The sequence below is a fragment of the Pezoporus occidentalis genome, unplaced genomic scaffold, assembly GCF_034315485.1.
Source record: "Pezoporus occidentalis ecotype Australia unplaced genomic scaffold, CSIRO_AGI_Poc_V1 ctg45, whole genome shotgun sequence".
In the NCBI taxonomy this organism is placed as follows: domain Eukaryota; kingdom Metazoa; phylum Chordata; class Aves; order Psittaciformes; family Psittacidae; genus Pezoporus; species Pezoporus occidentalis.
In genome coordinates this window covers 2822185-2837304 of record NW_026915780.1, presented here as the reverse complement: position 1 = coordinate 2837304, position 15120 = coordinate 2822185, and the positions used below count along the sequence as shown (strand labels likewise).

Genomic DNA, 15120 nt, shown 5'->3' with positions numbered 1-15120 from the left:
AGGAAGAAGTTGTTTACTGTGAGGGTGGTGAGGCACTGGAATGGGTTGCCCAGGGAGGTTGTGAATGTTCCATCCCTGGTGGTGTTCAAGGCAGAGCCTTGGGTGAGATGGTTTAGTGTGAGGTGTCCCTGCCCATGGCAGGGGTTTAGAACTGAATGATCTTAAGGTCCCTTCTAGCCCAAACCATTCTGTGACTCTATGAAAACCCAATCTGTGCTTCCCATCTCTGAAAACTTCTTAGGAGAAGTTAATTTCTACAGCTATGATCATCCCGTAATTCCGATTTGTCACAGACTAATATTTACTCTTTTGACTAATCTAAAACCCATCCATTATACCACAGACAAATTAAGAACAAAGTGCTCTGTGGGTCTCTGAATGCAGAATTGCAATTAAGGCAGTCTCTTGCCGAAATAATACGTGTAGGGTTCATTTGCACCAACGGGTTGGTTTTGCTCCTGTCTTTGTGTTTCTGTACAATGAAATTATCCTACTGTGGCACAGGGAAAATAACATTTCTGTGTAGCTGGGCTGTAAGGTGGTACTTTTAATGGGAGTATTTTTAATGAGCTTGTGTAATGAGGGCTGGTTGACTAAGAGCACATTAGTAATGTTTGCTCATTCCACAAGAGGTGAGAAGCTCCAAACAGCGTTTCTGGCCTCGGTGGCGAGCAAGCAGCTTCACTAAAGCAAATGAAGTAATTTCAGATGAAAATGTCAGCTCTTGAAGTGTTAGAATCACAGAGGGTCACTGCAGAAGTCCCTGTTTCTCCCTTTTTTAATGGCATTTGGCTCTTGAACATTTAATGATGTCTTGGGAATAAAAGTGTTGTAGTTTTGTCATCTTCATGGGTCCCTTCTAACCCAAACCGTCCTATGATTCTGTGAATTAAAAAATTGACGGAATACAATTTAAATCAATATATTGCCTGTTACATTAAGAGGATTTGAGGAGTATGAACATTTGAGGCTGGTTCAGCCCTGAGAAGAGAAGGCTCCTGAAGGGGAGACCTTAGAGCAGCTCCAGTGCCTGAAGGGGCTGCAGGAAAGCTGGAGAGGGGCTTGGGACAAGGGCCTGTAGGGACAGGCCAAGGGGAATGGCTTTAACCTGCCCGAGGGGAGACTGAGATGAGCTCTTAGGCAGAAGCTGTTCCCTGTGAGGGTGCTGAGGCGCTGGCACAGGGTGCCCAGAGAAGCTGTGGCTGCCCCATCCCTGGCAGTGCTCAAGGCCAGGTTGGACACAGGGGCTTGGAGCAAGCTGCTCTAGTGGAAGGGGTCCCTGCCCGTGGCAGGGGTTGGAGCTGGGTGAGCTTTAAGCTCCCTCCCAACCCAAAGCAATCTGAGGTTCTGTGATTCTTGGCATCACCATCTAATGCTCTGTTATGTATTGAACTCAATCACAGCTCACAAGGCTCACCTGCACCTTGACATGTGTGTAGGAAGTACCTAACGTTTAAGTATGCTTAAAGTGAGAATTCCACAGTTGCAATGTAGCAGATTAAATATTAAGGTAGATATAGCTAAAAATAAAGATAATAAAAGCCCTTTAGCCCTTTCACTATTTCCCTTAGTAAAATTTAAATTACTCGACCTAAATAGCATGGGGAGAGGCTGTTCTTTCTAATAAAGCTAGAGAAAAAGGGCCACTTAAAATATGGGGGAAAAATCTTTATTTCAGTTGTTTTTAGGGGAGAAAAAACGAGTTTATTTTTGCTCTAATTTATAAAACAATTGTAATGTTGTCTTTTGAAATACTGGTTTCAGCTGAGAACCTGGGAAGAGCTGAGGGAAGCTCAAATAGCGCGCACATGAAACGTAGCATCCCCTGATTCTTCAGCAGTGACTCTCAAATCTCTGTTGCCTATCGATGTGATCAAAGCCAAACCCTTATTGCAGGCTTTTGTGTTGATGCTGTAATGCTGCAGCTTGGAGCTGAAACCACTGTAAATTCTATCATGGCTTTGTGTGCCCCTTGCAGCCACTTTTAGTGTCTTTTCTCAGTGATTGCAGTTTGGGTATCACTGATGTGAAAGCTGAAATGCCATAAAATCTGAGCAACCTGTGCATGCCATGCTGCTTTTAATGTGTCTGCTAGTATATGGAGAAAAATCCAGGCAACAGGGCTTTTTACCTTATATAAACCTTTGACTCTGGTTGTTCACTGTTGGCCTACATAGCTTCTTGCTGTTGCCAGACCTCCCATAATGTCTGCTGCAGATGGACTTGAAAATGCTGGCAAGTCTTCTCTGTGTGAGCATCAATATCCAGTCTAAAAGCAGCCTTGTCCCTGCCTTCCGTGAATCACTGCAGTGCCAGCATCCCTCTCTCCATCAAAAGGCCCCTGTTGTTCATCCCTGCATCCTGCTCATACCTCTCCTGGCTTAGTGGTGCTGGAGCTTACATGATGTAGCAACAGCTTCATTACCGGGAGTCAGGAAAATCCAGCTGCTTCCAAACAGTCTTGGTCATCTCTGCCCATCCTGCACCCAGTAGCTATAGTTGCTGCAAGTCTTGAATGCTCAGTCACTGTGTCATGGGTCTCAAGTACAACCTCATGTATGCGTTATTGCTTCAACCTCAGTGAAATGAAAGGATGCAGCAGCTGTGTATTGGCTTGGTGTGAGTCTGTAATGCAGGCATCATGGTGTGATGAGGCTGGAAAGACTTGTTCCTCTAGATGACAGGTCAGTACAGAGAAATGTTATGCAAGTTGTCATTTTTTAGCATTATTACTAATTATTATTATTATTACTATCATTATCATAACATCTTTTTGCTCACTGGCATTTGGGCCTTTATATCAGGCATCCAAACCACTTGTTTGTAGATACCCAGACTTGAATATGCTTGAAAACCTGCTGAATAAGACACTTCTGTGGTTCTATGGTTCTCTAATACCATGCTGTGTAAGAGTAGGAAACGTTTAGATGTTGCTGTGTTGCCATTGGTTAAAAAAAGAAATCAGTGTTAACATTTTGTTGGGTTGCTTTTTTGGATGGGCAAGCCTAGCACTGGGGCTAGTCTGGATTTTTCCCCGTGTAGTTTCTACTTCCTATATGAGCCCATAAAATAATTACAGCCTGCTCATAGAGAAGCTGCTTTCTTTCAGTGCCATTGGCATTATGAATTATTTGTCTAGAGATAGCCAGAATGTGTAATTCAGGCCAGAGGGGAAAATAAAAGGAGCATAAGTTGTGCATAAATGTTATGTGGGCCTTCTGCCCAGCTATACTTTGACCCAGGCCAGGGGAACTGGTCCAGTGGCATTGATTTTCATGCAGTGACTGGCTGGCTGTCTTGTCCTTGTGAGGCTTGGAAATACATTCACAGCAGAGCTCTGCGTGTGAGTGGATGGTCCTGGTGCTGCCCATCGTGTATTGCAGCATCTGCACCCTGGGATTGATGGTTCTCCTATTTGCTGGTGTCCAGCAATGCTGCTGGAGTCAGAAACTGTCCAAAATAGGGTCATTTCCAAATTCAAAATGTTGCTTTTTGGACAAAGAAAATAGGCCTCTGTTAGTATTTGGGACACAATCATTGCTGTGTGCACATTAAAGTAGACTTTTATATGGCTGTGCTTGAGCAAAGGTGAGGATCCAATGTACGGCAGCTGTACCTTTAGATTATTATGCTGTCTTTACTAACTGAGCTGTCATCCCTGGCAGTGTTCAAGGCCAGGTTGGACACAGGGGCTTGGAGCAAGCTGCTCTAGTGGAAGGTGTCCCTGCCCGTGGCAGGGGTTGGAACTGGATGAGCTTTAAGGGCCCTTCCTGTTCATTCTGTATCAGCTGCATGCTGCATCCTCCAGAGGTGGAGCAGATCCTGTTCTGCACGTTACCTGTGTTAACAGTCAGGGGATGAAGCTTGATGTATTCTGGTCTAAGAATGGGGAAAAATTGGTTAAGCTGCTTAGCAAAATGAAAGACACATTTGGCTGTACTCGTAAACAATAGTGTGTTCACACCAGTAGTGTATACAGAGATATCATAGAATCCTGGAATGGTTTGGGTTGGAAGAGACCTTAAAGCTCATCCAGTTCCAACCCCTGCCGTGGGCAGGAACACTTTCCACTAGAGCAGCTTGCTCCAAGCCCCTGTGTCCAGCCTGGTCTTGAACACTGCCAGGGATGGGGCAGCCACAGCTTCAACTGTGAGAAAACCCATGCCTAGTAAGGATAGAATGAATGCTGAAGGCAGTTGGAGGTAAGCAGTGTTTCTGTGCTTCCCTAAGAGAAGGCGAAGGTACTATAACAGAAGAAAACCACCACATTATACATGTTATTGCCTGCTTTGCAAGCCTGCTTTTTGTGCTGTATCATCTGTGGCTGGTTTTGTGTGATCCCTCCTTTGCAGGATACATTAACTCCTTCTGCGGGAGCCCAAACCCTGCTGATAATCACAGAAGGGCTGGGCTCCTGCTGGGCATCATGTAGAGAGGATTCCTGTCACTGCAAATATTGAAGCATCATATTGAAGCATTTATTCCCCTCCTGTCTCCTTGCTACAAACAGTATCAGACAGGAGCCTGCCACAGAAATGGAAAGAATAGCAAACCACTGATCATGTCCAAAGGTTAATAGCTGGGTTAGGGGAGCAATAGTCTGTACAGGCAGTGAGAGCTGTTCCCGTCTCGCTTCACTCCCTCCTCACATACCCCACTGCCTCCTTAAAACGTTTTGTGTCACTGCAGTATTGGAGAGCCACACTTTGGATCAAATGCAGGCTTGCCTAAAGCTCCAGCAAGGGTTTTTTCACTTCACCAGCAGTAGTGATCCCTTCACAAAGCTGTCAGGCACAGAAGCATCCATGGAACAGCAAAGCAGAGCAGCTGCTGGGGTTTATCGTGCTCATCTGCTCCAAGAAACCACATTTTAACCTCTTCCAGGGAGTCACTTTTGTGTGTGTTGGGTGGCAGATCCTGATTTTGTGGGAGTTCAGTGTCTCTGTGTTTGTGATTCTTGGCAGGTGGACAATTAAAGCAATATATTATTAGCATACTCTATGATTCTACTATGCAACAGTAAAGCATAGGACTATCTATGTCCTGTGTATATGTTCATAGGAAGGTCTAGTCTAGGGTGAGGTGTCCCTGCCCATGGCAGGGGGGTTGGAATTAGATGGTGTTAAGGTCCTTTCCAATAGGCTGAGAAAGTTGGGACTGTTCAGCCTGGAGAAGAGAAGGCTGCGTGGAGACCTCAGAGCAGCTTCCAGTATCTGAAGGGGGCCTATAGGGATGCTGGGCAGGGACTCTTCATTAGGGACTGTAGTGACAGGACAAGGGGTAACGGGTTAAAACTTAAACAGGGGAAGTTTAGATTGGATATAAGAAGGAAATTCTTTCCTGTGAGGGTGGTGAGGCACTGGAATGGGTTGCCCAGGGAGGTTGTGAATGCTCCATCCCTGGTGATGTTCAAGGCCAGGTTGGATGAGGACTTGGGTGATATGATTTAGTGTGAGGTGTCCCTGCCCATGGCAGGGGGGTTGGAACTGGTTGATCTTAAGGTCCTTTCCAAACCTAACTGTTCTGTGATTCTATGACCAAAAGCCAAATTCATTTCAGCTCCAATGGGAGCTTTCTGCCCTCCGGCATCATGATGAACTTTACATTTCAGGTGATGGACAAGGACAAGAGATCTCTCCAGCAAACTGAGCTGCTAAGCACACCTCATTTGTAACCTCAGCATCACTGAAGAGGTGTTAAACTAACTCTCAAACACCTTCTTCATCTTTTACATTAGATCTCCTCATTAATATTCTGTGACAGACTCAGATAAAGTAATTAAATACCCACAGGGAAATAGAGATTCTTTCTTAAGTGACATTATGACATTTGTTTAGCCAAATGCAATTGTCTTACCAATTGCTTGTGAGATTGAGGAAAATACCAAAGAGACTAAAACAGGGGCAATCAATTCTATTGATTTATCCATAAGTACCTAAAGTAGCCTTAATCTGTATTCACACCTAGGTATCTATGGGTACGGGTACCAGAGGACAGTGCTGTCAGCAGAAAATGAGGGAGGTTCCCGAGTCCTGAGACAGTATTGGAAAAGTTTTTGCCAAATTCAGCTTTAACTTCCAGGCACTGCAGGAAAATTAACCTGCAGCATCCTTGCCCATGCTTCCCAGGAGTTACTGCCCTCTTTTTAATTATTCCTCTTTCCAGACTGACTGCTTCTTTAAAAAAGGAGTGTGACAGGAAAAGACATCTTCTGTTTTATTGGTCTTCATCACTGCAAGAAATAGCTGAATTCCCATGTGAAATTAAAATGATATCTTGGTCATCTTATCGTGAGTATAGGTTTATGTTGGATATAAGGAAGTTGTTCCCTGTGAGGGTGCTGAGGCGCTGGCACAGGGTGCCCAGAGAAGCTGTGGCTGCCCCATCCCTGGCAGTGTTCAAGGCCAGGTTGGACACAGGGGCTTGGAGCAAGCTGCTCTAGTGGAAGGGGTCCCTGCCCGTGGCAGGGGTTGGAGCTGGAGGAGCTTTAAGGTCCCTTCCAACACAAACCAGGCTGGGATTCTGTGATTCCAGACCTGTAACTGGCTGTATTTTATCTTCCAGGTCAAGCAGAACATGTTCTTAAACACGAGGCAAACACTGTTTTACTTATGGCACAGTAAAATGTGGGAACCCCGTTAAAGGACAATCTCCAAAACACTGCTCACTGCTCTACTTCTAAGATGCTAATTTAGTAGCCCGTGTATTTCTAAAAGTGATGCTCCTTAAATTTGCAATAGGAGTTGGCTTGACAAGCTTTAAAAAGAAAACCAAACGGTACAGTAGAAGTAGGTCACTGCATATTCATGGTTGGAACTGGATGAGCTTTGAGTTCAATTCAACCCAGATTGCTTTTTTCATGGCCTACGAGGCCTCTTGCATGGCAAGGGTACAAAGAAAACCATCTTCCTTCTCCATTTGGAACAGCAGAGCCCAATTAAGCATCCATTTGCACCCCAGGAGCTGTTAGCCATGAAAGGAGCAGGCTGGGGGAGAGTTGCACCAGCCCTGAGCAGCAGGCTCTGGTTCTGAGAACCCGTGAAGCTGTCCACTGTGGTTGCACACTTGTTGGAAGGGATGCTTTTAGCCAAGGAAGAAGTGATGATATCTGTACGGCATCAAAGTCTTTTTGCATTTTATTGAGCAGCACATGATAATGAAAACTGCTTGTTTAATAGCTAACCCGATTGCAGAGGTTTCTTCCAGCAGCACTACAACAAATTACATTTGTTTTAAATTACAAGATCTATCTCAAGTTTTTGCCAAGTACCATAATAGAAACAGTCTCTCTGAAGTCAGGAAGTCTTCTGCCTTCAGAATGTTAACTTCTGGGTTATCATAGAATCATGGAATAATTTGGGTTGGAAAGGACCTTAAGATCATCCAGTTCCACCCCTCCTGCCATGGGCAGGGACACCTCACACTAAACCATATCACCCAAGGCTCTGTCCAACCTGGCCTTGAACATCACCAGGGATGGAGCGTTCACAGCTTCTCTGGGCAACCCATTCCAGTGCCTCACCACCCTTACAGGAAAGAACTTCTTCCTTATATCCAATCTGAACTTCCCCTGTTTAAGTTTTAACCCTTGTTATGCTATTCACTCTCAATAGATGCTCCTTTCCTCCTATTGTAGCCTTAGCTAAAAACTCCTAAATTAAATTGCCTTCTAGCATTTCCATTACAAAACACTATTTCCAAGCTCCATGATTGGGATACCTTAGAGAAAGTCTCAGGAGGCAAAGTTTACTGGAGCTTTTGAAAAAGGCTATAGAAGTCGAAAGCTTCTTTCCTTCACTCTGAAAGTTATCAAGAAACCACAGCCTGGGCTCTTCAGACAGGTAGCTGAGAAAGGATAATGAAGGCAGTGAGACCCTGGTAAAGGTTGTTATGAGAGGCTGCTCAAGAGTTTCTGCATCCTTGGGGATATTAAGAAGCCACCTGGCCATAACCCTGAGTAACCTGCTCCAGTTTGACCAGAGACCTCCAGAGGCATCTTCCAACCTCATACACACTATGCTTCAGGTTGAGTGTTGTGTTTGTGCTGTCCTCGTGCTAAGGATGCTATTTTTTTGCCAGGAATTTCCATCCATTTTCATAGAATCCCAGCCTGGTTTGGGTTGGAAGGGACCTTAAAGCTCCTCCAGCTCCAACCCCTGCCACGGGCAGGGACCCCTTCCACTAGAGCAGCTTGCTCCAAGCCCCTGTGTCCAACCTGGCCTTGAACACTGCCAGGGATGGGGCAGCCACAGCTTCTCTGGGCACCCTGTGCCAGCGCCTCAGCACCCTCACACGGAAGAGCTTCTGCCTAAGAGCTCATCTCAGTCTCCCCTCAGGTGTCTGAGGTGGCTGGTGCATCAGCGAGGATCCATCTGGCTGCTGGATAGGCAGGACAAGGACTTTTGGATGGAATGGAAATCCAAATCTTTGCTTATTTGTGTAAACTTTATCATTTAGTTGTTCACTGCCTGTCCATCCCAACAGGGTTGTTCTGTCAGCTGGATTTTAAGAGTGAGATAACTGTATTACCAAGGCAGCTTTGAAAAATAAGACGTTTTTCCTGTGGTTGGTAATGACACCACAAGCGTGTCCTTCAGCACTTGGGAACTCGCAGTGATTTTCCATTCACAACCCCGTTGTTCTAGAGGAGGCAGAGCACAGAATGTCAATGAGGGGAGAGGCATCAGTGGTGGTGGATAAGATGCTAAAAGCATTTCTGAAACATTTATTAGAAAACAGGTTAATAATGTGGCACAGTTCACCTGTGCCAGTGTGGAGCAGGCGCTAGGAGGAGATTATCCCAATGGAAGTATTTAGTAGCGAGTCTTTGGGATTACTCTGTGCTACCATCAGAGTCAGCCCAGGAATTGTAATTCAAAAGAAAGCAAATGGTCAAGGGGGTTTCCTTTTTGTTTCTTCTATTGAGTGTCTTTTAAAGTTGTGAGTGCTCTTTAGCCTGATGAATTACAGAATGCTCCAAGGGATCTTTTAAACAGTTTTCTTCATTTAAGAGAGGGAGAGATGTAGACTGGACAGAGAAGTATCATAAAGAGACATGGAAAATGAAAATGGTTTTGGACACCTTTGGGGCTGGACGGTGTTCAGGTCTGGAGGTTGAAGATGGGTGAACAGTAAGAACATCATGAGGAAAGAACAGAGACGGAATTTGGGAAGGGAGATAACTAGGGAGAGATGCAAAGAGGGCAGATACCTTCATGCTCACTCATCGTAGTGATTTAGACTTCCATTTGACCTGTACAAAGTACGCATATGAGGTTCCTCCTTATGCTCTATGTTCCAGGGTTAAAATAATTGGATAGTCACCCTATTACGTGCAATGCCAATAGGGAAGCGCTTATAGGAGTGTATTAAATAACCAGGTTTAGTCCAAAAGTTGTTTAAAGCTGAACTCTGCTTTGCAACAGCAAAGTCTTGAAAGAGAATTTGAAGGTATTGGCAGCAGTTGCTGTTTAAAACAAGACTTTGCTGTTCATGCCCCAGTGAGCATTTGCTCAGGTTTGGGACTTCAAGGTGTGGGTCTGTTCTTTCATACGCAGGCTGACAAGATAAGAGTAGTCTGTCTCCTATGTGCACAGTGAATTCGTCTCTCAGAGAAGCATGGGAAGCATGAGGATGTGCAGGAAGGGTGATCAGCTGTAATAAAGCATTCATTATCCTTCCATCTAAATTAACTGAAATGACATCATAATAGTGCCTTTTATAACTTCACTCCAAATTCCCTCTTTTTATTGAATTATCAGCTAAACGCACATAATTTCAAGCTGAATCTGTATATTCTTGTTTGGATAATTATTCTGTCATTAGGGAAGTCGTTCATTCATTCTTTAGTTCTTCTTTTTTGATGTTCACTTAAGGAAAAATACTGGGAAGTACATTTGTAGCTTGTATTGTTTCTTATTTTCCTGTCATAGGTGTTTTGTATAAGTGCTTGTAGTATAAATCTGAATCCCTGGGTACTAGAGCTACCTAAATGTACAAAATCAATATACTGTGAGAATGTTTCCAGCTTCCCTCAGCTCCTTTGGCTTCTGCAGCTTTCCAATGATGTGGGAAGCTGAGTCAAGGAAGATGGCACATAGAAACCATGAGTGAACAAGTAAATCAGTGTGCTTGACTAGTAAGAGAGAATGGAGGGAATAAAAGCAACGTGAGAAAGAGTGAAAAAATGAGTGGCTTGGCATTGCTGTTACACTTGGAAATTAACTCCCATTCTCCCTTCTTTATCCCCATTTGAAGTCTTGACTGTGGATTGAGAGTTGTCATTGGGAAGAAATCACTGGAGAAATTAGCAGTAATCAGTCCTTTTGCTTGGGAGAGCATGAGTGAATGATGGCCAAACAGATCGCAGATATTTGCTTAACCTGGTTTGGGGGTTTGTTTTCTTGAGCACTTCAGCTCTTCATGACCCATCCTTAGCATCACAAAGTATCTCCTAGTGTCTAAGCTGTGCCATGGTTTTCTGCATCTCCTGTCCTCTTGCTTCTCTCACCTGAGCCCTCTGGTGTCATTCTTGATACGTGGTGACTTCAACTGAACAATATTCCAGCCAAGGCGTTGCCAGGGCTAAGTAGATAAGAATATTCCACTATGTGTTTGTGGAATTCATTATTTCTTCTGCCCTTATGAAGAGCCAATAAAGGTGTCTTACCAGGAAACACATGAACAGGGATAAAATCCCAAGAAATCCTGCTGATAGTGTTAAGACCCCATAGAATCCTAGAATCATAGCATTATTAGGGTTGGTAAGGACTTTAAGATCTAGTTCCACCCCCCTGCCATGGGCAGAGATGCCTTCCGCTAGACCATGTCACCCAAGGCTCTGTCCAACCTGGCCTTGAACACTGCCATGTTCCTCATGTACCTTATGGTGATAGAAGCCATCTAAAGACAGAGTAAGAACCCAGTCCCTACCTCAAAGGACCTAACTACAACAGAAAGCTCCTGATGGCACTTGGGTGCCGTCCCCAGCATCACTCATCCCAGGGGCTCAGCACACATAAACCTCATCCATCCAGGGTGTTAATTTTGTTGGTGGATAGATACTTACCCTTTAGCAATGGTCATTTGTCCCTCGCGTATCCTGAAGTGATTTCCTTCTCTAATCATATTCCTTCTATTCCAGTCACATCATAGGAAATGCTAATTTCCTTCTTTCAATTGGGTTGATAAAGTCTTTTGTCTAACAAACCTATTCCAACATATTAACATTAGATTTTGTTGCCGTGTGTGACATTCTGACACTGCAGCGGAGCACATTGTGATCACTTCCAGTCTCTGAACTTCTCTCTTTCTCAAGGTTTAACTTCTATGGCTTTTCCTGATGTAGATAATACATTCTTTTGTTAACTGAAACAGAGCTTCAAGAAAAGCACTTCTTTTTATGCACGTGCAACTGGTAGCTAACCTTCAATATTAATTACAACGAGGTAAAGTGTCTCATTGAAGACTGGTGTTCTCCGTCAGAGCACAGGAGATAGTTTTGATTCCTTGTCTGTTGGTCCAGTGTTGTCCAAATACATCTTTCGTCCTTACATGTTTTAGCTTATTCTTCAGTACAGAACCGATGTGTTTGGGTTAATGCTGCCTATTCTGAAGAGCCACATTTCCATGAGGGGTTTTTTCAGTTTCTCTAACTGTGATAGTCAACTTACTGGATGTTGTCAGCACCTGCCTGGGAGGAGGAAGAAGATCAAAACAATACCTGGAATATTCATGGAATTTGTCTGCTCTTTTGAATTTTATTTGGGAATAAACCTGACCCATTTTTATGTTCAGGAGTCACCAGTTGTTACCACAGGTTTAATGTACCACTCCCTAGATTGCAGCCAAGAATTCATCGAGCACAATGCTTTGCTACCCAAATGCTCACTTCAGGATAGCCATCTTTATGTCTGTCTGATTAACCATATGGCTGAGTGTCCTACCACAACAGGCAATGCCAACCCTGCTGTCCTACTGCTGCCCTGATTCTTTTTCATTGAATTGCAACTAAGTCACAGGATGGTGCTTGAATACTCCTGCTCGAAATACTTACTGCTCTTCTTATCTCACACCTCTCTGCTACTGTAGAATCATAGAATGGTTTGTGTTGGAAGGGGCCTTAAAGCTCATCTGGTTCCAACCCCCTGCCACGGGCAGGGACACCTTCCACTAGAGCAGCTTGCTCCAAGCCCCTGTGTCCAACCTGGCCTTGAACACTGCCAGGGATGGGGCAGCCACAGCTTCCTTGGGCAGCCTGTGCCAGCGCCTCAGCACCCTCACAGTAAAGCATTTCTTCCTTATATCCAACCTAAATCTTCCCTGTTTAAGGCTGAACCCAAGATGCACTGTTATAATAAAAACATTGTTCTGTTGACGTGCACTGGAATAAGACCTGGGCTTCCTTCGCTAACATAGATAAGGAAGTGCTTCATCGAGTAGCAGAAGGATTGAGTGTATCATCAAATCAAATCCAAATTAAAATGGGGTTTGAATAATTCAAAAATCAGCGCTTAAATTTGTGTCTGTTTTGATGTTCTTCCGTAGGAAGTTGGGAGGAACCTTCCAAAAGCAGCCAGATGAAAGAGGTAGCACATTGGCGCATGGGCTTTGAGGGGATGGTGGTGGTGTTTAATTACAGCTGCAGCTTCACAGATGTGCTGTGCCGTGGTCCTTTTGCAGTTGGCATGTACAGTAGATCCTGCATTATTTTTCTTTGTTGGGATTCGTTAGGATTAATACAGGGCAAAAATTAGAGTTACAATTGAAAGGAAAATAATGGTATATAAAGTAATGAGATTGTTCCAAAGCTTAATTAGATGGAGTAGATTGAATACATTACAGTCATGTCTGGAGGCAACGTAATTAAATTGTAGGCATAATCCTCCCTGTGTTGGAACTGATTTTATCTTGGTAAGGCAAGGAGATGGCACTTCCTGCTATGTTAAATTACTAATTCTTCGAGGAAGAGTTAGGAATCTTGGAGTATTATCAGACTTTATAACCACAAAACAAACCAGGGTATAAGTCTATCTATCAAACTGTTGATACCCTGGGTACATGGATAACTTCGGTTTCAATCTCAGTGTATGCTACAACTCAGTAATTGAGTCATAGATCTAAAATACACATATCTGCAGTGTAGTAGTGTGTGTGCTAAATTCATCTCATTTATAAAGGATCTTAATGAAGTTGTTTCCAAATGTATGCACTGACAAATGCACAGATGTACTGTGCCTGAGATGCATCTCTGCATCGGCTGGATGACTTCTTAGGTATAAATATATATAATGACTCTTAGATGTAAAGAGTGATATTGTGACATGCATGGATGTCTGTATACCTACACGTATTTTATATATTCTTTAACCTCCTCAATTTTCTTTGGCATTTTCTCTTAGAATTCCCATTTCATTTTTCACATTTGGCTACATTCTTTCTCCAGCACACTAATGTGGGGCTGATCTGACTTTATAGTACAGATACATCACAGTGGCATCCAATTTTTGCCTTCTTTTCTTAACTTAGTATACACAAATAATCTCTCATGGCATCCTGGTGCCCATGTTTCATTTCTCTTGGGTTACCAAACATTTAGCTAAATATTAGGGTTTTTTTTCCAGAGAGAACACTCGGTACCTTAAATTCAGTAAAAGACCTTTCTGACTGCCTCCTGTGGTTTGTTTTAAATAAACCTGATATTTTATTGTCAGCCTGTAGGAAGATTAAACTTGGTTATTTTGCATTCAACAGTGAACTCTCTCCTTAAAAACTGCTACGGGTGGGGGGAAGTAGGACGTGTTCTGAGTAGTCTTTACCGTTGCTGGGACTTTGAGGAGATATAAATATCCGCCACAGTCTGCTCCAAAGACAAGCTCATTTGTCTGGGCATTAGCTGGCACTTTCATTGCATACATTGGAAGTTTTCAGGAGGAATCTAATGTTTATTTTGACAATGGAGATGAGGGTACTGAAGAATAATATGTTTACTGTTCAGCACCATGAATATGCAGTGACCTACTTCTACTGTACCGTTTGGTTTTCTTTTTAAAGCTTGTCAAGCCAACTCCTATTGCAAATTTAAGGAGCATCACTTTTTGAAATACACGGGCTACTAAATTAGCATCTTAGAAGTAGAGCAGTGAGCAGTGTTTTGGAGATTGTCCTTCAACGGGGTTCCTACATTTTACTGTGCCATAAGTAAAACAGCGTTTGCCTCGTGTTTAAGAACATGTTCTGCTTGACCTGCAAGAGAAAATACAGCCAGTTACAGGTCTGGAATCACAGAATCCCAGAGTGGTTTGGGTTGGGAGGGAGCTTAAAGCTCCTCCAGTTCCAACCCCTGCCACGGGCAGGGACCCCTTCCACTAGAGCAGCTTGCTCCAAGCCCCTGTGTCCAACCTGGCCTTGAACACTGCCAGGGATGGGGCAGCCACAGCTTCTCTGGGCACCCTGTGCCAGCGCCTCAGCACCCTCACAGGGAAGAACTCCTTCCTAATATCTAATCTAAATCTCCCGTGTTTCCATTTGAAAACAGGTCTAAGTTAGATACAACACCACTATGTTGTCACTTTAGAAGCCTCTGTACTTTTTCTAATAAACTGAATTTTTAATGATCTTTTGATTATCACAAGGTATTTTAAAGACAAGTGATTTTATCCAAAGCAATTCCTTGTGTTTCTGCATATGCTAATTTACTTGATTAATTTGGAGAACATCTACATATAATTCTGTACACTTACCCACAGTGAGATCACACTGCTGCTCAAGTATCAGCTACAAGTTTCACTTCCCAGACAGAGTTCTGCCTAATTGGGATGGCAAATGTACAAAGGTGCCACAGAAGAAGTGTGTAATGATGGCCCTTTCTCTTGATCTTTCAGAGTCTTCCTGCGAGCAATTAATCAGTATGCAGATATGCTGAACAAGAAATTTCTTGATCAAACCAACTTTGAGTTACAGGTAAGGAAAAAAGCAAACCCGGGTGTCTTGGGGACTAATGTTAATGTTGGACTAAGTTTCTACCCTCAATGTGTAATCTGGGGGTGTTATGTACACATCGTGGTGAACCCCAGGTTGACCTGTTAGCCCGGTAAAGTCATTTCAGTCTTCACCGGTACA

General features: G+C 43.6%; 1 protein-coding gene across 2 annotated transcripts in view; it reads left to right on the top strand.

Moving 5' to 3' along the window:
* The window catches only part of DOCK1 (dedicator of cytokinesis 1), a 315311-nt gene that overhangs the window by 207420 nt on the left and 92771 nt on the right, over window positions 1–15120 (top strand). For both annotated transcript variants that reach the window (XM_062635214.1, XM_062635213.1), the window contains exon 30: window positions 14883–14961. In XM_062635214.1, coding sequence (XP_062491198.1) covers window positions 14883–14961 — 79 coding nt within the window. The remainder of the gene's footprint in view (window positions 1–14882; window positions 14962–15120) is intronic.